Source organism: Macrotis lagotis, chromosome 1 (genome assembly GCF_037893015.1).
Source record: "Macrotis lagotis isolate mMagLag1 chromosome 1, bilby.v1.9.chrom.fasta, whole genome shotgun sequence".
In the NCBI taxonomy this organism is placed as follows: Eukaryota; Metazoa; Chordata; class Mammalia; order Peramelemorphia; family Peramelidae; genus Macrotis; species Macrotis lagotis.
The window spans coordinates 844368123-844389110 of NC_133658.1; the positions used below are offsets into that span (position 1 = coordinate 844368123).

Sequence of the window (20988 nt, forward strand, 5' to 3'; positions counted from 1 at the left end):
AGGCACCAGCAGCTGAAGGGACTGGAAAAGGTGGAATTTAGAAGTAAATCTTGAAGGATGCTAGGGAAATTGATCTCAGTGATGTTTCTGTGATTGCCCCCAGGTGCTAAAGTCTCTGTTTTTTTGAATAGTCCACATTTTTAATATGCATAGATGTATCATTGACACACATATTTATGTATGTGGATATGAATTTGTACTTACACATACATATATTTGTTGTTGTTGTTTGGTGGTTTTTGATGCTTTGTAACCCCATTTGTGTTTTTAGATGCCCCAAATAGGGTCAACAAAGAATCAGATATAACTGAAAAGACTGAGCAACAATAACAATGAGGAGGTAGTACCCTCTGGTAGAAAGAGTGCTAGATTGGCACCTCGAGGAACTTGGTCCAGGTCCTGACTCAAATACCTGTGTGAACACTGGCAAGTCCTTTAACCCCTCTTAGTCTCAGTTTCTTCATTTATAAAATGGAAATTATAATACTTGCTAGAGATTTCTCATAGGGTTGTTATGATGCTTGAATGAAATTATAAACATAAAATGCTTTGTAAACTTCAGTGTTTTCAACCCCACTGGGGTTTTCTTGGCAGAGATACTGGGATGATTTGCCATTTCCTTCCGTAGCTCATTTTACAAATGAGGAAACTGAAGCAAACAAGGTTAAGTGACTTACCTAAGATAACACAGCTAGAAAGTGTTTGAGGCAGGGTTTGAACTCAAATCTTTCTGAATCTGGCATTCTATCCCACTGTGCCACCTAGCTGCCTTGCAAACTTTAAAGTCCTAATAAGGATGATGACTGACATATGACATTTTAAGGGTATGCAACGTGCTTTCCATTTGATCCTCTCAATAACTGTGGGAGTTCTTCTCACTTTACAGATAAAGAAACTAAGACACAAGAGTTTAAGAGTCATATAACTATGAAAGTATCTGAGATGAGATTTGAGACAGTATCTTTCTGGCTCCCAGTTCCACACTTTCTCCACAGCACCATCTAGTGTCCTATTGTATAATTGCCAGTGACTGATAATGATGACTACCATCATCTATATGGCATCTGAGTCATGGCAAATAACAGGTCTTGGAAGTCCAGGCCCATGTCTAGTTATCCTACCAGATGTCATTACTCTCCTACTTGAAAGTACTGTCAATCCTTCAAAACCCAACCCAACCAATCCTTTTCTCCGTCAGCTTCCCGACCTCCAGACTTCCCTATTTCTTTCAAAAGTATCTCCATCTTCCCAGCACCCCTTCCCCTTCTATTTTTTGGTTCCTTACGGCCCACCAGTCTCCAAGCCCATTTGATTCATTCCCTGCAATGTCTCTGACATCTTCTAGAAATTAGAGGGGTCGACAGGCAGTAGCATAGTGGGAAATAAACTAGACTTAAGAGTCAAGAAAGGTCCGAATTTAAACTCTGGCTCAGCCACTTACTAGCTATGTGATTCTGGGTAGGTCAATTAACTGCTCTAGTCTGAGTTTTCTAATCTGTAAAATGAGAATAATTATAACACCTACTTCCCAGGGTTGTTCTGAAGAGCCAATGAGGCAATATTTGTAAAGAACTATATGAGTACTGGACATTACTGACCCCCTCATCTCTCCTTCATAGATGCCACTCTAGATAAGTCCTGCATGATTTCTTATATTGTCTCCAGCATGGAAGAAACCTCAGAAAATATCTAGTCCAATGTATACTGGAATATTAATAATAATCTTCTCTCCAAGGTTCCTAAGTGGTTAGCCAGCCTCTGCTCTAAGGTCTCTGGGGATGCAGAGCTCTCCACCTACTGAGTCAACTTGTTCCACTTCTGGACAACTTTATTAGGAAGATTTTCCTTAATATTAGTTGACATCTATACTCTGCCTCCATGACCTCAACTTTTCCTTCCCAAGCTCATTCATCCTTTGAACTCTGAAACGACTTTCTCAAATGAAACTAATGACCCCTTCACTGTCAAATCTCATGGCCTTTTTATTGCCCTTGTCCTACTTGACCTACCTTTTGCTTTCTCTGTTGGATAATCTCTTATTGGAAAATCTCCTGAAAAGGATCATGAGATCACAAGATTTAGAGCTGAAAGGGGCCTTAGATGACATTTAGTCCAAACCCTTCATTTTAGATAGGGAGACTGAGGTTAGAGAAGTCAATTAACTTATTCAAGGTAACAGGTCATAAATGGAAGAATCTGGATTCAAATCCAGGTCCTCCAACTCCAAATCTAACCCCTTTTCTCATTATATAACACTTCTTTCCTAGAATTACATAATTCTCTTCTCTCCTGGTTCTTCTTTCACCTATCTCACTATTCTTCAAATATTTTCAAAATTCTATCATGGGCCCCCTTCTCTTTACTCTAATTTCTCTCCCTTGGTGATATCAACTTCTCCAGTGGGTTCAGGCTTTTCAAATTGGTACTTCCTCATCCTACACTGAAATCCCATATTTTCAGCAGCCTGATAAACATCTCCTTCCAGTGGTCCCATCAACATCTCAAATTTAACATGTCAAACGAGAAAGTTTGAAAAGCATGTTCAAGCTACAAAATACTATATAAATTTTACTTATTATTATTATTTTGATCAAAGGGAACTACCTTCCCTTTAAAAAAAATTCCTTCACATTTCTCTATTTCTGTTAAGACACTGAACTGAAATCCTATCTACTAACATGCTCCCAGATCAAGTCTGAAATCTCAGTCATATCTGATTCTTCACTTTCCCTCATTCCTATAACCAATTAGATGCCAAATCTGGTTTATTTTGTCTCCACAACACCTCTTGCATCTATTCAGGTTAGGACTACTGCCCCAACCTCCCTATTAGTCTTCTGCTTCCAATCTCCTCCTCAAATCAACATTGATACAACTGACTAAACCTTCCTAAGTCATAGGAATTACATACTATGTCACTTCCCTGCTCAAAGATTTCAGTCAATCTTATTGCCCCAGGACTGAAAACATACTCCTTATTCTGGCATTTAAAATTCATTAAAATTTGACTCCAAATGATCTTTCCAGACTTAGTCCAAATTGCGACCCTGTATGTCTTCTACCTTCCAGCCAGCAAAACGAAACCCCTAGGTAGGTGTTCCTTGAACTTGGCAGTTCATCTCCTGTCTTGAGTTTCCCAAGAATTCTTATTTTCCTTCATGGCTCAACTCAGGGGACTATGTTTTCCTTCCCCAAGTCCACATCCTCCATCCCAAGCTTTTTTCCCTCTTCAAATAACCATGTATTGACTGATGGGAAACAATGACCAGTTTGTTTTTTCTTTCTTTGTATTGCCAACATCTCACAAAGTGTCTGACTCACAGAATATACTTAAGAAATGTTTGTGGAATTGATCTGAAGCATGAGGGAGAAGGAAGGGCAGGGTCCTAATATAGGCTAAAGATATAGAAAGGATTATTTTACTCTTCCTCCCTCCTGGCAATCATCACCTCTAGTTCCATCACTGCCTACTTCTTTTTTACCCTCATGCCTATCTCACTTTCTTGCTACCATCCCTCTCTTCCTACCACAAATCCTTCCTTCAGACCCTCCCCCCCAAACTTCCAGGACCTCACCTGTAGGAAGCAGGTACCAGGGGCTGTGCCCTCAGGCAGGGAGGCATTGTAGAAGGTCCTCTTGAACACAGGTTCATTGTCATTCACATCTTGCAGGACAACACTGACCACAGCTGTGGAAGACAAGGCAGGCTGTCCCCCATCGGTGGCCAGCACTGTTAGCTGTGGTCGTGGTTCAAGCTCATAGTCCAGTGGAGCAGCTGTGGTAATGACTCCTGTAATTGCATCAATAGCAAACCAGTGGGCATGGGTTCCAGGCATAATGCTATAGGCCACATTGCCATTGGGGCCTTGGTCAGGGTCACGGGCAGTGACCCGGGCCACAAAGCTGCCAGGGAGCACAACCTCAGGAAGAGGCTCAGGTTGGTAGAGCAGGCGATCAAAGACTGGTGCATTGTCATTAACGTCCGTGACATGAAGGACAAAGGCCGCCTCTGCACGCAGTGGAGGGGACCCAGCATCAGTAGCGGTGACCCGAAGCTCATAGGCATCTTGCTCTTCTCGGTCCAGCCGCCGAGCCACACATACTAGATAGATAACACTGTCTTGGGTCGTCAGGGCAAACTTCCCATCACCACCCTCCAGGGATACATTGACATGAGCATAGTCACCATCATCTGGGTCAGACACAGAGATTCGAGCTACCAGCTGCCCTGGCTGTGCCCCCTCAGACACACGAGGGGAGCCATCCTCACTAAGGAAGATGATAGTCATGGTGGGTTGATTGTCATTAGAGTCTCGTACATGGACAGTGACAAAAGCTGAGCCCACCTCAGGATGGGCACCCCCATCACGGGCCTGCACCACCAGCTCATGCACACGCCGCTGTTCAAAGTCCAGGGGCCGCTCAAGTCGCAGCAGCCCTGTGTGGGCATCAATTGAGAAAGGGTCATCACCATCACTCTGTCGGCGATTGATTTCATAGGTCACAGCTCCATTGGCCCCAGCATCAGCATCAGCAGCAAATACCTGTAAGACTGGGCTGCCAGGAGCTAGGCTCTCAGACACCACTGCCCGGTATCGGCTCTGATTGAAGGCAGGGGCATGGTCATTGATGTCCACCAGTGTCACATCCAGCAAGGCCTGGGCCCGCCTAGGGGGTGCCCCACCATCATAAGCTTCCAGACGCAGTGTGTAGTGTGAGCGGTTTTCACGGTCCAAGTCCCCACTGACCACCAGTTCAGGTACAGGGGAGCCATCAGGGCCAGGACGCGTTTCCAATTGGAAGGCCTGGCCAGCCCCTTCCCCAGATAGTGCATAGCCCTGGGTACCCAGATGGCCAGCATCAGCATCATGAGCAGGCTCCAGGGGGTAACGAGTGCCAGGAGCTGTGTGCTCTGGCACCTGAAGGCTGGCACGAGCCTTTGGGAATGCAGGTGCATGGTCATTGATGTCAGCAACACGTACAGTGACCTCCACAGTGGCACCATCTGGTGTGACTGCAGTGAACTGGTAGTGGTCTCGGCGTTCACGGTCCAGAACTCGGGCAGTCCGCACCACACCGCTCTGTTCATCTATGGCTAGGTCTGTACCCACACCGCTGCCCTCCTGGGCAGAGATGAAGTACATGTGGGGAGTCGCTGTGTCTGCAGGCAGCCCCGCACTGATGTCCCCAATCAGGGTGCCAGCTGGCTGCTCTTCATCAATCTGCAGGTCCAGGCTGCCTGCCTGGCCCTGGGTGCCAGGGGCTTGTGTCCCCAGAAGCAGCAGCAGCAGTGGCAGGAAAGGAAAGGGCCGGAGAGCGAAGGGTCGGGGGGATCTTGAGCCCATTGAGTGGTGGGGTGCACCCAGTTCAGCCTCCTGCTCTGACTCCAGCTCCATGTCCCAGGCCCGATTCTAGAGCCTGCTCCTGCTCCAGCTCTGGCCCTGCCTCTGGCTCCTTGATCCTATGAGGAATGCAGAGGAGAAGTCAGGGGTGGTTGGAGCGGGGAGAGAATGGTCTAGCAAGGCTTTGGGGTGAAGTTACTGGGCCCACAGTCCTGAGAGAACTGAAGTACCACAAGTACTACAGGCATATCTGCACATTTTTTATATACACAACACAGAGATATAGACAAACAAAGGCACTCAAAAATATGCCCATACATATAGGCCTATCCCCAGACCCCACAGACACATCTAAATATATGGCTGTGAGTTCCATGCAATCAGTCAGCGCAGTGGCTGTACCTCCCTGACCTCTGGGTCCTTGGGGTCTGGCCCTAGGACCGCCTCCATCACTCCCTGTGATCACATCTCCTATTGTCATCCAACTTCCCCAACTTCTTCCCCACCTTCTCCCAGGTGGAAACTTGGTTTCCTCATATTTTTGGATCCGTGGTGAACCCCACCCCTTTCATCCAAAAACTGTCCCCAATCTGTTCCATCCTCCAATCTGTCCTCCTGACTCACTACCAGTTGGTTCTTTCCTTCCTCTCCCCTCCCCCTGCACTAGTTTTGGGGCCACAGCTGGTTCTCATTAGGAAGAGGGGGACCAGGGCTGCTCTTTAGGGCCTGTAACTCGATCCCCCTTTCCCTTCCCCCGAACCAAAAGTCCCCCCCCCCTCCACCCAGCCCCAGCCCACAGACTCAGCCTGCGCCCATTTTCATCAGTAAAACTCAGAAGGGAATTCAGTGTCTAGGGGAAGTTTAAGAGGGAGGGGGAGGTGAATTATTAGTGAGAGGGTGAGCAAGGGGCAGAGGGGGGGTATGTGTTTGTGTGCAGGAAGTATAGATGGCCCCTGAGTGAGGAGAGCATGGGGGGGGGAGGGGCAGTCGTGAAGAAAGTGTGTGTCTGAGGAAGTGTGTGAAGTGAGTATATGTGTCAGGCGAGTGTGTGTGTGAGAGAGAGAAGTGTGTATGACTGAGAGCAGTTTGTGTGAGCAGAGCATGTGTGAGGAAGGAGTGCCCTCTCCTCTCTAGATTTCCATTACGCTATCCTGATTCTCTCTCCTGGCCCGTCTGACCGTTCCTTCTCAGTCTCCTCCTGTTGGATCTTTGTCTAGAACACATCCACGAATGGTCAGTGTTCCCCAGGGTTGTCTTCTGGACCCTTTCCTCCTCTCCCTCCATGCTATTTTACTTAGTGATCTCATCGCCTCCCGTGGATTCAATTATGGTCTCTCTGCTGACAATTCACAGATCTACTCATCCAGTCCTGACCTCTCTCCTACACTTTTGGACATCTCAAGCTTGATGTCCTACAGACATTGTCACCTCAACATATCCAAAACTGAAAAACATTCCTTATCTTTCCTCCTCAGCTCTCCTCTCTTCTGTACTTCCCCATGACTTTCCAGGGCACTGCCTATCTTCTCAGTTATGCAGGTTCCCTATGTAGGAGTCATTCTCTCTCTCACTCCCTATATATCCATTCTGAGGGTAAGGTCTGTAGATTCTTTTTTCAAAAAATTTATTTAAATTTATTCATTTTTCTGACAACTTTCAACAGTTTTATTCATCAATCATTTTTGTAAGGTTTTGAGTTTTACATTTTTCTCCCTCCTTTTCCTATAGAAAGCAATCTAATATAAGCTCTACATGTGCAATCAAGGCCTATAGACTTTATCTTCAGATCACCTTTTGTATAATACCCCTTATCTTCTCCTTATAGCCTTTCCTGATCCCCCTTAGTTCTCATGTCTTCCCTCTGTTATATGTAGCTTGCCTGTACATAGTTTTTAGGTTGTCTCCTCTCATTATATAGTATACCTCTTGTGAGGAGAGATCTTTGGTTTTTAATGTAGTGTTTAATACATGTTGTTGTTCAGTTGTTTCATATTTGACTCTTCATAACCCTATTTGGGATTTTCTTGGCAAAGTTACTAGAATAGTTTCCTATTTCCTTCTCCTGATCATTTTACAGATAAGGAAACTGAGGCAAACAGAGGTGAGTGACTTGCCCAGGGTCATATATTCTGAGACCAGATTTGAACTCAGGTCTTCCTGAATCCAGGCCTGGAATTCTATCAACTGTACCACATAGATGCTCTTGACACAATGCTGAGATGTTGAGACCTGTCTTGGGTCACAAAGTCAGCATGTACCTGTTCTATATATCTCTGAGCCCAGCTCTCTCAATTCAGTATACTATGCTGCCTATAAATAAGGTGCTTTTGAGTATTTGCAGAATTTAATTGAAATTCTGGCTTAATATATAGAAAATTTTCCTAATAATTAGACCTGTCCCAAAGTGAAATGGGCTGTTTTGGGAGGTACCCCCTCATTGAAGGTCTTTAAGTAAAGGCTATACAACCATTTGCCTAGAATTCCTGATAAAATACGAGGTAGACTAGATATTTTTTTAAATCTCTTCCAACTTTGAGATATTGTGATTTGGAGTTTGTAAGAGAAAGGAAGGTGTGAGGATGTAATGGTATGTTTGTGGAATGTGGAGATATGAAGAAAGTGTGTGTGTGTGTGTGTGTGTGTGTGTGTGTGTGTGTGTGTGTGTGTATTGTGTTAATGTGTGGAGAAAGTGTGAGAAGAGGTATGTGAGAATAATGGGACAGAGCCTGGAGCAACATGTGTTGTGAGGAGAGTGTGGGGGAACTGTCTGGGGAAATGTGGGAAATTTGTTCCTTGGCCTAGTCATTGTGAAGGGCTGGGAGGGTCCAGTAGCTAGACAGACTAAAGTTGTATGTAGGTAGTTTGAGAAGGTAAGATGTACAATCACAGATGAGCAACTCAGTAATGACTTTAAACCAGCAAGAGCCTAGAGAACAGAAAATGATGAGAAAGCACAGGGAGGTCAGCAGATCCCAGGCACACGAAGCACTGTAAAGACATAAAAACCATACCAGAGAGGTCCCATTGGGCACAAAGTGATGGGACAGAACAGAGAGCAAACTAGCAGGGGTAGGTAAAAATAAGGAATGAGAAAAGAGGGTGGGCCAACAGAAGCCAAAGAGGCTGAAGACTAGGGAAAGAACAGAGGTTAGCACAATAAGAGAAGGTAAGAGAAAGACCATTAGGGTTCGAGTAGGCATGGAGCTGTGAAAAGAAAAGGAGACAGGTCAAGCCCAGGCAGATATAAGGTGATAAAAGAGCTCAAAAGGAGAGAGAGAGAGAGAGAGAGAGAGAGAGAGAGAGAGAGAGAGAGAAACAAGAGAAATAGTAGTGTCTAGGCAGGCTCAGGGCTGAGGGAGAACAGGAGACAGAGCAGCAGGGCCAAAATAAGCAAAGGGCAATAGCAAGAAATAATGGGAGCTGTGGAGACCAAAGGGTGGTGAGAAAATTGGATGGGAGACAAGAGGAGTTGTGGGGTCAGAAAGGTGTTGGGAAAATTAAAATAGGAGAGCAAGGAGAGAATTCTGCTTAAGCTCTGAACAAGAACCTGGGCAACTCCAGAGATCAGATCCAGCTAAGAAGAATGTAAGAAGGATAGATACCAAGAGACAGAGGAACAAAGACATTCGGGACAGAGAGAAAAGCAAACATTGAAATAGTAGGAGGAAGGGATGAAAGAACTAGAGACAGAAAGACAAGTAGAAAATGAGACACAGAGACAAAGAAAGACAGAGGAAAGAGACAGAAAAAGAACAAAACATAAAAGAAGAGAGATACAGTAAACAGAAGTGGACAGGGGGTGGGAGGTGAGAGAATGGAGAAATGACCCAGATATGGATGAGCTGAAATCCCTGGCGCCTTGATTTGGAAGTGGAGTGGAACACAAACCCGGTCTCCTCCCTCAGTTTCCTGTCTTGTTCCTGAGCCTTGGAGGGCAGGAGATAGGAGAGAACAAGAATGGGGTGGAGGGGGGGGAACACATACATAGACTAGGGGCAAGAGTAAAAACAGGACAAAAGACAGGAATATGGGGGAGAGTGAAAGAAATGGAAAATGAGAAAAGAAAGAAGGGAAAAAAGAGACAAGATGTGAAGTTAGGACGAGAGAGGGGAAAAATGAGGTTCAGTGACAAGGAAAGAGACTGAGACAGAGGGAGGGGCAGGGGAGAAAGTACAGACAGACAGAGTAGTCTAGTAAAGAGGAACAGGGAGGAGAAATAGAAGGACAGGCAGAAAGGCTGATAGGGCAGAGACAGCTAATGAGTAGTGCTGGGATTTTAGGGTAGGGAACACCCAGAGATGGAGGTCATGCCAAGGACTAGTGCAGAGAAACAGCTAAGGGGTAACATGAAGAGAAAAAGACTAGCAGCTGGTGGGGAGAGACCAGGGAAAGGAAAGAGATGAGAGTGTAAATAGAAGATAAAGAGGGAGAGAGACAAGGAATAAGAATTGGAGGGAAAGACAGGGACAGACAGAGAGTTAGATAGCAGAGATGGAAGAATAACTAACCAGGAATAAAAGAAGAAAGAGTGATGGAAAGAAAGAAAGACGAGGATGTCTCTGCCTAAGAGAAACTATGATTTGAGAGGGAAACCTCAGTCATGGCTTTAAGAAATCTGTTTTAAAGGACAAAGACACAAAAAGAGACACAGAAATTGGAGGGGATGAGAGGAAGGTGAGAGGACAGGAAGAATCAGAGAGAAATGAAAGAAATATGGAGAAAAAAATTTGAATCAATACAGTAAACATTTATTAAGTGCCTACTATGTATGAGATGATATAGAAGAAAGAATCCTAGAAAGGGAAATGCTTATAGAAACAAAGAACATAAAAGAAGAAGAAGAGAAGAGAAAGGAGACAGAAATGGAGACAGAATAGGGAAGGAGGGGAAAGAAAAAGGAGGGAGGGAGGGAGGGAGGGAAGAGAGAGAGTCGAATGGAGCTGGGCAGAGGGAGGAGGGGAGAGAGCCAGGATGGAGCTCTGTGAGGACAAAGAGGAGTCTAAGCAGGAGGGGGAGGAGGAGCCTCGGCTAAGGCAGCCCCCTACTCAGCAGGCATGGAGATCAAGCCAATGGAATGGGGAGAAAAACCAGAGCAATTCACCCTCTTCAGCTCCCAAGGGAAGGTTCTAGGTAGACACCCAAAAGAGACAGGGAAGACCAGGAGGAATGGGGGGATGGGATGAAGAAAAGTGTGGGGGGACAAAGGGGAGAGGAAAGGGGCATAATGGAGAGAGGAAAAGATCTGGGAGATTAGGCAAAAGAAAAAGTTGTCTACATAATAGAGTGAAAAGAGACAGGAGACAGGAGAGATGAAAGAGAAAGGAAGTATAGGGTATAGAGGAAAGACAGAAGAGATACAGAAAAGAAAGGATAGAGTGAAGAATATCAAGAAGAGAGAGAGATCAATGAAAAAAAGAGGAAATAAAAGGGTAACAAGACAGAAGCGAACAGAGGAGAAAGAAGAGAGGCAGAAAGGAGAAAAGGTAGGCTAGAGGTGAGAGAGAGATATAAGGGGAGAACCGCACAGGGAAAGAAACAGGAGTGAGAAAATGCAGGACAAAAAAGAAAGAATGGAGAGTTGGGGAGAGAAAGAAGGTGGGGGAAATGGAAAGAGAGACAGAGAAAGGCCTAAAAGGGAGAAGGGGTCAGAGGGCATCAAAAAAAGGGATAGAAACAGGACAGAGGGAATGGCTGACAGATGGAAAATAAAGCATACAGAGAGCAAAGAAGGAAAGGAGTCAGGATGAAGAGAAGAGGAGAAAGAAAAGAGAGAAATGGGACCAGGCAGTAGAAAAAAGAAGAAAGATGGGAGGGTGAGACAAAGGAGACAAAAGAGGGAAGGGAATGGAAGAGAGGAAGGGGGCCAAAGGGAGGGGAAGTGGAGAGAGTAAAAGGGGAACAGAGGGGAGAGGAGAACATAGGGAAGGGAAGTGGAGAGAGTGAAAGTCAGGGGAACAAGGGGAGAGAAGGGGGGATAAGAGGGAGGGGAAGTGGAGAGAGTGAAAGCCAGGGGAGCAGAAGGGAAATAAGGGGGCTAAAGGGAGAGGAAGTGGAGAAAGTGAAAGACAGGGGAGCAGAGGGCAGAGAAGGGGAGAAAAGGGAGGGGAACTGAAAAGAGTGAAAGACAGGAGCAGAGGGGAAAGGGAGGAAAAGTGGAGAGAGTGAAAGACAGGGGTGCAGAGGGGAGAGAAGGGGGGGAAAAGGGAGGGGAAGTGGAGAGAGTGAAAATTAGGGGAACAGATGGGAGAGAAGAGGAACAAAGAGAGGGGAAATGGAGAGAGTAAAAGATGAGAGCAGAGGAGGGGGGGAAAGAAAGAAAGTAAAGAGAGAAAAAGAGGGGAGAAAAGGGAGAAGGAAGAGTGATAAAGGGAAGGGTGATGAGAAAAGGAAAGAGATCTAAAATCTGAATTAACTTAAGTTGTCAGAAGGGGAACAAAAAAGAGAAGGATGAACAGAGGAGAGAGAAGATAGTACTAAGGAGAGTAGAGAAAAACTGTTGAGATATTGGGGTTAGTGATAAGAGAAAAGGGAACAAAGTTAAGGAGTGTAGAAATAGTAGGAAGAGAGAAGAGACAGAAGAAGAAGAAAAAGAAAAGGGAAAAGATAGAAGGCAAGGCAGTAAGAAGAGAATAGTGGATAGAAGAGAACATACAAAGGGAAGAGAGGATAGAAGAAAAGAGAGGTAAAAGGGAAGCAGAGAGGAAGGAGAGTGAAGAAATAATGAAAAGAGAGACACACAGGTAAAGAGAATAGTAACACAAGAGAGGAAGGAAACAGAGGTGAGACTTGCAAGGCAGAAAGAAAAGGAACTAGAAAGAGAAGGTAGAGGATGCAGGCAGAGCAGGGGTTGGAGGGGAAAGAGGAAAGGCCCTGAAGAATTCCAGAATATTGGATTTTCAAAAGATTTATAAGACCATCTAGTTCAACTAATTCTAGTATAGGAAAAGCCTTTACAGCATCTCCAGTGGATACCTGGCTGGCATATCTCATCTTCAGTTCCTCTCAGTAGAGAGATGGTAACCAACAGATGAAGAACCAGGCCTACATTTTCAGAAATGAAATGGAAAAAGTGTAATTTGTTTTGTCCTCCTGTACTTTTTGTGACAAGAGAGGGTTCTACTAGAGAAAAGATTGGGGGGGGGAAGTGGTTCAATGGGAATTTACAATAAAAGGGAAGTAAAGAAAAAAAAAGAAAAGTAAAAGTAAAAAAAAAAGTAAAGTAAAAAATTTTTTAAAGGAATCTCCTCCCTCCCCCACCAGTTACTTGAAGATGGTTTTTCAACAGGGGGTAACTAATGGAAAGTTTTGCTTTTCTATAACTTCACTCCATTGTTCCTATTTCTGCCTTCTGGAGCTAAGCTGATCCCTCCTCCCCATGACAGTTCTTCACATATTTGAGAACTGCTATCATCCTCAACTAAGTCTTCTCTTCTCTAGGCTAAACATCCTCAATCCCTTCTGCTGAGCCTAGGTCCATGTATGGCACATTCTCCAGTCCTTCCAGGACCTTGATTGTCTTCTTCTGGATCCAATCCAGCTTTTCTAAGACCGTTCTAAAATGTGACGCACAAAGCTGGATACAATGTGGTCTGACCAGAACAGAAGACAGAATGATCACCCCCCTCCTCAGTGTGGGCCATCATGTTTCTTTTCATGCAACCTAAAATTGCATTAGATTTCTTTTGGCAGCCATGACAAGCTGTTCAACAAGTTAGCAAGTATTTTTTAAGTGCCCACCATATGTGAGACAGTATGCTTGGCATAGGGCTACACAGTCTGAACCAAAATGAAAACAGTCCCTGCCCTCAAGAAGCTTACTTTTTACTAAGGATAACACATACATAGATAAGTAAATATACAAACTACAAACAAAGTAATTTGGAGGTGTGAGGGCACTAATAATAGAGGGGATCAGGAAGAGCCTCCTGTAAGAATTAGCATTTGAATTGATCTTTGAGTAAATCTAGGGATTGCAAGGGAGAGCTTTCTGAAATTCTGGGCACAGTCTGTTAAGAGATGGGAAGGTAAGACATAGAACTATATAAGTAGATAGATTGGGCTGGAATATAGAGTGCATGAGGAGTAGTAATCAGAAATCAGCCTGAAGAGATAGGTTGGAGTCAGACTGTGAAAGGCTTTAAATAAAAGGGAATCCCTGAAGCTTACTAAATTGAGTAATGACACGACTAATCTGTGTTTTAGGATTATCAACTTGGTAGGTATGTGGAGAAATGATTGGAGAAGAGAAAGGTCTGAGCTAGGGAGTCTTGGATCAAACACCGAATTAGGACACCATTCAGTAATTCAGATGAGAGGTCCTAAATGGCAGTCATGTCAATGGAGATGTTGTGGAAGTAGAACTGATAACCTTGAAAACTGAATGGATATGAGGGTGAGGGAGAGGAAGGGTGGAAGATGACTCTGAATTTGTGAACCTGATTGACTGGAAGGATGGTGGTACCCTTAAAAGGAACAAGGAAGTTAAGAAAAAGGGGTATGTTTAGAAGGGAGAGGTAAAGCGATCTGCTTTGTGTATTTGAGATGACTATAGAACAGTTTGACCAGTAAGAAGTTAGTATAGGACTAATCTCAGGAAAGATTAGGACTAGATATGTAGTTATAGATAGATAAATGTTTACTCTCCTGTTTACTACTACTATCTATAGATAGATTTACTACTACTATCTATAGATAGATAAAAAGATAACTGGACCGAGGGGACCAAATGAAATTAACATCAGGGTGAGGACAGAGAGAAGCATAAGGATCCAGCATACAGACTGGAGTTGGTTGAATATGGATGATGATCCAACAGAGAAGACTGAAAAAAGAAACATCACAGAAACAGGAAAAGAACCTGGAAAATACAATGTCATGAAAATCCAGGGAGGAGAGGATGGACAACAATGTCAAATATTGTAGAGAGGGAAGAATGGAAGAGAACTGAAAAAAGGCATTGAATTTATTAACTAAGAGATCATTGGTAACTTAGAGAAAGTAGTTTTAGTTCAATGATAAATAGGTAGTACTAGAAATTACAGTGATGTGTGAATTATGTGACATGTAATTATTTTAGGTAGTTCAACTTTGTGACAGAAATGGTCATGAGTAGATGCTTCTACTAACATTGGACTTCAACCAGATTTAAATGGATTGATCTGGTTCCACCAGTTTAATTAGTACTATCAATAGAGTACTGTATGCCATAGTATACATATTTCATTGCTATCTTTTGTTGAGCTTTTAATTTTGTGATTTTAAAGTTTTTTTAAAAGTTCTTTTTTGCAAGGCAGTGGGGTTAAGTGACTGCCCAAGGTCATACAGTTAGGTCATTATTATGTGTCTGAGTCTGGATTTGAACTCAGGTCCTCCTGACTCCAGGGCTGGTGCTCTATTCACTGCACCACCTAGCTGCCCCAAATGTATAATATTTCAAAGAAACATAAAAATTATAGTTCTTAAAGAGCACACTTCTATGACTGTTAGAAATATTGTAGTAGCTATTGGTGTCAAGCATTCCAAGGGTCACTAATGTTTATGATGAAACAATATTAGCTGCTCTACAATTTAAATGAAAATATGAAAAACTGACAAAATATTTATGGCTGGTAAAAATACCTAATTAATCCTTAGAAAATAAGCAAAGACCCTCAGAGGGGCTTCACAGCTGGAGGATTTCTCTATAATTCTTAGTCTCTTAAAACTGGAAGAATATAGAGATAAAAAAGTGAAAAAGAGATGCTAGCTTGTTATGAATAGAAAATGGTTGTCATGGGCATGACAATAAATATAGATACTGGAGTACTGAAGATTAGAAAAAGGCAAGTTTTACTTATGAAACTCACCTTTTCATTGAAGGCTATATCAAAACCTTTGTTGGAAGTTCTGGTAAACCTACAAGATCTGAGCATCTTCAATAGACTGTATAATATCTACCCCAACACTATCAGGAATTTTTACTTCCAATGGGTCTACAAGTTTTGACTCCATCAAGGAAATAATAGATTATAGTAAATATAATTACACACTTAGAAAAATAATATTTCTAATTATAGAAATTCCCAATTGGTGATGGAATAATGAAACATGACTTTATACCATATTCCATGTAACTAAAAGTTAAGCAATATATTTAAGAAATGGAGAGTAAACATGCCTCGGTTATCTTGGAACTCATCTGATTTAAACTCTCATTGAAAACATATGATTATAATTAAGGCTAGACTTGGAAAAATGGAGTGTTTATCAATAATACAATAATATCAATAACATCCAATTATTAATAATAATATAATGGTACCCAATGTTATAAAAATATGGTTTCATAATGAAAAATCAAAGAATATGTCAAAAATCTTGTGAACAAATGTCAAATCACATAACACAAATGAGCAATTAATTACACCAAAAAGATGACATATTACTTAATAGAAATTTTTTTCTAATTGGAAGGATATTAAAAGTCATGTAAGCCAGCCTTCTCATCTTGAAACCCAAAGAAATTAAGCAACTGGATCAAAGTAATAAAGATAGTGAGCAATGAAGGCAATAATTGAACAAAGGTTGACACTTGAAAACTTAGAAGGTTAAATATCTTACATAGTCCCAATTAATTCACACATCATTGTAGATTTCAAGGAATTAAGTGTTTGAAAGATGATGAAGTTGAGACAACTGTAGAACTTAAGAGAGCCACCAGTCTGATTCTCTCATTTTAGAAACAAGGAAACAAAGACTCAAAGGATTATCTATAGTAACCCAAATAGTAAAAACCAAGGTCAGAATTTGAAACCAATTCCAAATACAATGCTATTGCCACAATATCACAATTTACTTGTATTAAAAATTCCAATGGATTCCAGAGATAGCTAATACAATCTTAGGCTGTATTGAGTATAAATACAAGACTAGGGAGGTGAGAGTTCTGGATTCTTTCTTGAGCAGATCACATCTGAAATACTGGTGTTTAGTTCTAGGTACCATGTTCTAAGGAGTGTAACCAGGATAATGAGGAATTTTCTGTTGGGGTCATTTGAATGTCTACTGAAGAAACTGAGGATGTTTAGCTTGCAGAAGAGAAGACTTAGGAGGGCACCTTTAAGTATCTGCCACCAAGAAGAGGTACTATACTTGCTCCACTTTGCCCTAGTGGATAGAACTCAGAGCAATGAGTGGAAATTGCAGAGAAAACTTTAGGCTTGATTTCTTAAAGGAAATACTTCTTAAGGATCATAGCTTTCCAAAAGTAGAGTAGGCTGACTTGAGATATGGTGAGTTCTCTTCTGTTGGATATCTTCAAAAACAGCCTAGATGAGTACTTGATAGCTGATAGATGACTACAGAAGGGATTCCTGTTCAGGTATGTATGGGACTAAATTACATCTGAGGTTTTTTTTTTTCTTTGAGAGTGAGATAAAAAAACATGGAGAAGATGGTAGGAAAAGGAAAAGAGGAGAGACCTGTGAAAGAGTAAAAAAAGGCAACTGAGTGATAGAAAAAATTTGAGAATTAAAGTGTGAAGAGAAAGAAAGATAGAGGCAATAGGAGATGTGTGAAAAGGAGATAGGAGAGAGAGAAAGATAAAAAGGAAGCTAGAGGATGGGAAAGGAGTATAAAGAGTTTCCAAAGAGAAGTAAAGAGAGAGGCAACATTGAGATGGAGGTAGAGAGGGGAAAAAAAGATAAATGACACTGGGAACAGAGGGGATACTAAAGGGACTGAGGAAGAAAAGCAATGTCATGGGAGGGAGAAGAAAAAATACAGAGAGGAAAGATAAGGGAGACAAGATAGTAGAATGGTGGCAGAGGAGAAAGTCGGGGGGAACTAGAGGAAAGAGGAGATAAAAGGGAAAATGTCAAAATGTAAGCATTGGAAGGAAAAACCATAGGATCACAGGAATCAGATCTGGAAGAGACCTGAGGGATCATGTAGTACAATCATCTTGTTTTACAAGGAGGAAACTGAGGCTCAGAGAAGTGGTTTTCTCAAGGTCATGTGCTAATTAATCAGGGACTTGAACCCTGGTCTTCTGATTCCTTTGAGAGGAAAAGAATCGAGGTAGAAAGGAAGGATAAAGATTGACAAGAGAAGTTGTTGAACTGAATAGCAAGAGAGAATTGGATTTTTGTAAAGATAATAAACTTGAATGTGTCCAAAAGAAAGATGAGGTCTTTGAACCTGCAGGGATCAGAGGGATCACTTAAGGAATTCAAGATGCCCTACTACCTAAACTGAAGACCTAGGAACAGGGGTGCTGTTGGGAATTATTCCAAAGGCTTTCTGTGGCAGGTTTTGTCAAGATGAAGTGTCTAAAGCTTAGGTCTGATGACCAATTGTTGATTGAGGACCAGCCTCCAAAGTTTGGAAAAGCCTGTCACCAGGCTGGCTACTATAGGATGAATTTTTCAGTCAAGGAAATTTTAAATCTATTTCCAAAACTGTTTTCCACTTTTTAGTGGTCTATCAGAGTCATTTTTCCTTCCTAATCTCTCTGATTTTTTACACTGTATTTAGATCATACAAAGTGCCCCGTAACAGTTTCAAGAGAAGTCACTGTTCATGCGTCCTCATAGTTGCAAATAATGTTAATTCCTTATATTTGCAGTCTTTTCTATACACAAAGAGAGTATTTCTGTAGTAAGAAGGACAGATTTTCCCCATTATAAAAAAATGAAACTGCATCTAGGAGAGGGGTAATATTTAACCCATAGTCACTGAGAGGAACCTCTATATAGCAGAGCTTTTTAGCCTCTGAATCTGTCATGTTTTTTACCCTCTATTAGGCTACCTTTTATAACAATATCATTCTCCTTGTCTTCTCTTTGAAGGTTCCCTATCACAAGTCATGCAATAATCTCTTTTCTGATTTCCTTTGCATCTTTTGATTTTATTTATTTGTGAATGTATCTCTCATCTGCTCACTTCTTCCATTTTCTTCCACTAGTTTCCAATGCTTGGAATATCCTCTTATGTTAACTAGACTAAAAGTTTTATTTTAATTCATTAGGTCCAATAAGAGTCCTTTCCTGATTTCTATCCTATCCTCCATGAATAGCTATTAGCACTCCCTCTCTTTAAATTACTCTATACTTTTTTTTTTCTATTCACTTGTACACAGTTGTATGGACTTTCTCCTTCCTTGCTCTCTCTCCTACTCCCCCCCGCCCACCATAGGATGTAAGATTCCTGAGGATAGTGACTTTCCACTTTTTGTCATTACATCTCCATCACCCAGCCTGGTCACATAGTAAGTTTTCAGAGCATATTTGTTGAAATGTTGAGCTAGTTGTTTTGCTTGGCCCCAGAGAGCACAATTAGGAGAAAAAAAGGTGGAAGTTGGAGAGAGGCAGCTTTAGAGTTGATATAAGGAAAAATTTCCTGACAATCAGATATGTCAAAGTTCAATGAGCTGCCTTGGGAGGTAACAGACTCTCTTTGCCAGAGTTTATAAGATCACAGATCTAGATATGAAAGGCCCTTATAGGTTATCTTCATTTTATAGATGAAGAAACGTAAGTTTAGAGAAGTTTGCCAAGGTCACACAGGGAGTAAGTGCCAGGACCAGGATTCAAATTCGGCTCTGATGACCCTAAGATGGGCACCCTGCCCCACACTGCTAGATGAGAACTTCTCATGGTAACTGAAAAAGGGATTCTCATTTAGGTATTTCTGTGGAGTTCCTTCTAAATCTGAGATTCTATCATACCAAGGAATCAGAGGAGAGAGTGGAAAAAGAGGAGGAAAAAAGAAGGGATGGAGGGAAATGAGAAAAGGCTGAATGTGATACAGATCATATATATATATATATATGTATATATGCATATATGAAACAAAAGGGAGAGAGGATGGAATCAGAGTGGGGAGAGAAGGAAGAAAAGACAGACAAAGGAAACCAAATAAGGCTCAGAGAAGAGAGAGAGAGAAGGTACAAAAGAAAGAACTAACTTTTTCCGTAGTTTTACAACAATGGAGCAGAATCCTAGAAGATATAGTGGACATGAATGAAGTCTTGTCCACTATGGAGAGACCTTGGAACTCTGGGTCATGGAACTGAGAGAGACTATGGTCTCCACATCAGAAAACAAAGTAAAACCTGCCTGTTTGGGAGATAGGTCAAACTGCCCTCATGAAGGGATGGAGGGAGGTCAAGGAACCATGCTCCAAACCCAGGTCAAGGTGCAGCCTCTGGGAATGGGTGCCAGTGATATGAAGGTGTGAGTGTGGGTGGATGCACATCCTAGGAATGACTGGCCTCAGGGAGTGGCTGCATGTCTTTTGGGGTCTGAGGGCAGCTGAGCTTAGAGGTGTGGGGGTGGCTGTGGTGGGGTCTGAGGTGTTTAGGCAGCTGTTAAAGTGGGTGTGTGTATTATCACATGGGCAACTGTGATGGGGTCCCCTCTGGTCTCCACTGAGAAGGCCTGCTGTGGTACTGGTGGGCAGCTGTGACAGTATCTCCTGTGGGGTGTTCAATCAGCTGTCACAGTGTTATGTGGACTTGGCTTTTGAAGGAGGGGCTGGGGCTGTTTCTTTTTCTGTCTTCCTATCCCACTCTCAGGCCCCCTGGCATGGCGCCTTATAACACAGTAGGCCCTCAATAAATGCTTATCGATCAGGTGTGTAGGTGGCTGAGACGGTGCTTCCTCTGGGATACTTGAATGACTATGACAGTGTCCAGAGCATGTGGGCAGCTGGGACAGTGTCCGGGAGTTTGCGGGTGACCACATGGCACAATATTATCCCGGCCCTTGACCCTGTGGTTTCCAGTCCAGCCCACTCCACACTGCCTTCATTGTGCCATTCAGATCTTCCCCTCCTCCACACGCCCGACTAAGGTAACAAGACCCTTTCGCAACGAACCGCAACTCTCCCGGTTTAGTGAGCCTCAAAAGAGACTTCTCCAATTCTGGTTTCTGCATCTCCAAAGAGAGACACTGGGCACCCCGACCAGGATCTATATCGACCCACCTAATTGCCAGGCACAGAGTATTTTAGCCCGAGGGGGGCCTGGGAGACCCTCTCTCCGATCCTCTCATTTTAGGGGAGGCAAAGAGCGGTCCAGATGTGGGAAGTGACTTGCCCAAGGTCACCGGTAAGTGGGGGGATGCCGTCGGGATGGGGAGCAGGACTTGCCTCCGAAGCCAGCCCCCCTCGGCGCTCCCCAGCGGCCTCTCCCCGGCTCCTTCTGCGGGTCTCTGGCCTGTCTCCGCTCTGTCTGTCTCTCTCCATTTTGGGCTCTTTGTCTGCTCCCGTCCCACACTCCGCAGGCACCGCGTCCCGACACTTACGGGGTGCACAGGCGCCCGCTCCCCCGAAGCCACGCGCCGACCGCGGACACGCAGGCACCCTCGGAGGCGCACGCATCCTCCCCCAGCCAGACCCACTCCGACGCGCCCGGCCCATCCAGGCTCCCCGCATCACGCCCTCGCACGCAGGCCCCCGGCCCCCCCACCCCGGCCCCCTCCCCCTCCACCCCCATTGTCTCCCGACCCAGAACAAAGCCCGGCTCGGCGGCCCGCGATCGGGGAGGGGAGGGGGCCGGAGGGGGCCGGGCGGGCACTGACCTCACCGCCGCCTCCGCCGGCCGCCCGGGCGACCCGCTCCGGCCTCCGCTAGCCGCCCCCCGGGGCCGCGCCCGAACGGGGCCCGG

The 20988-nt window shown here is 43.7% G+C and overlaps 1 protein-coding gene across 1 annotated transcript in view; it reads right to left on the minus strand.

Moving 5' to 3' along the window:
- The window catches only part of DCHS1 (dachsous cadherin-related 1), an 88968-nt gene extending 67980 nt beyond the window's left edge, over positions 1-20988 (minus strand). The window contains exons 1-2 of the mRNA XM_074217471.1: positions 20903-20988; positions 3576-5461 (exon numbers count right to left, since the gene is read on the minus strand). Coding sequence (XP_074073572.1) covers positions 3576-5396 — 1821 coding nt within the window. The 5' untranslated portion in view covers positions 5397-5461; positions 20903-20988. The remainder of the gene's footprint in view (positions 1-3575; positions 5462-20902) is intronic.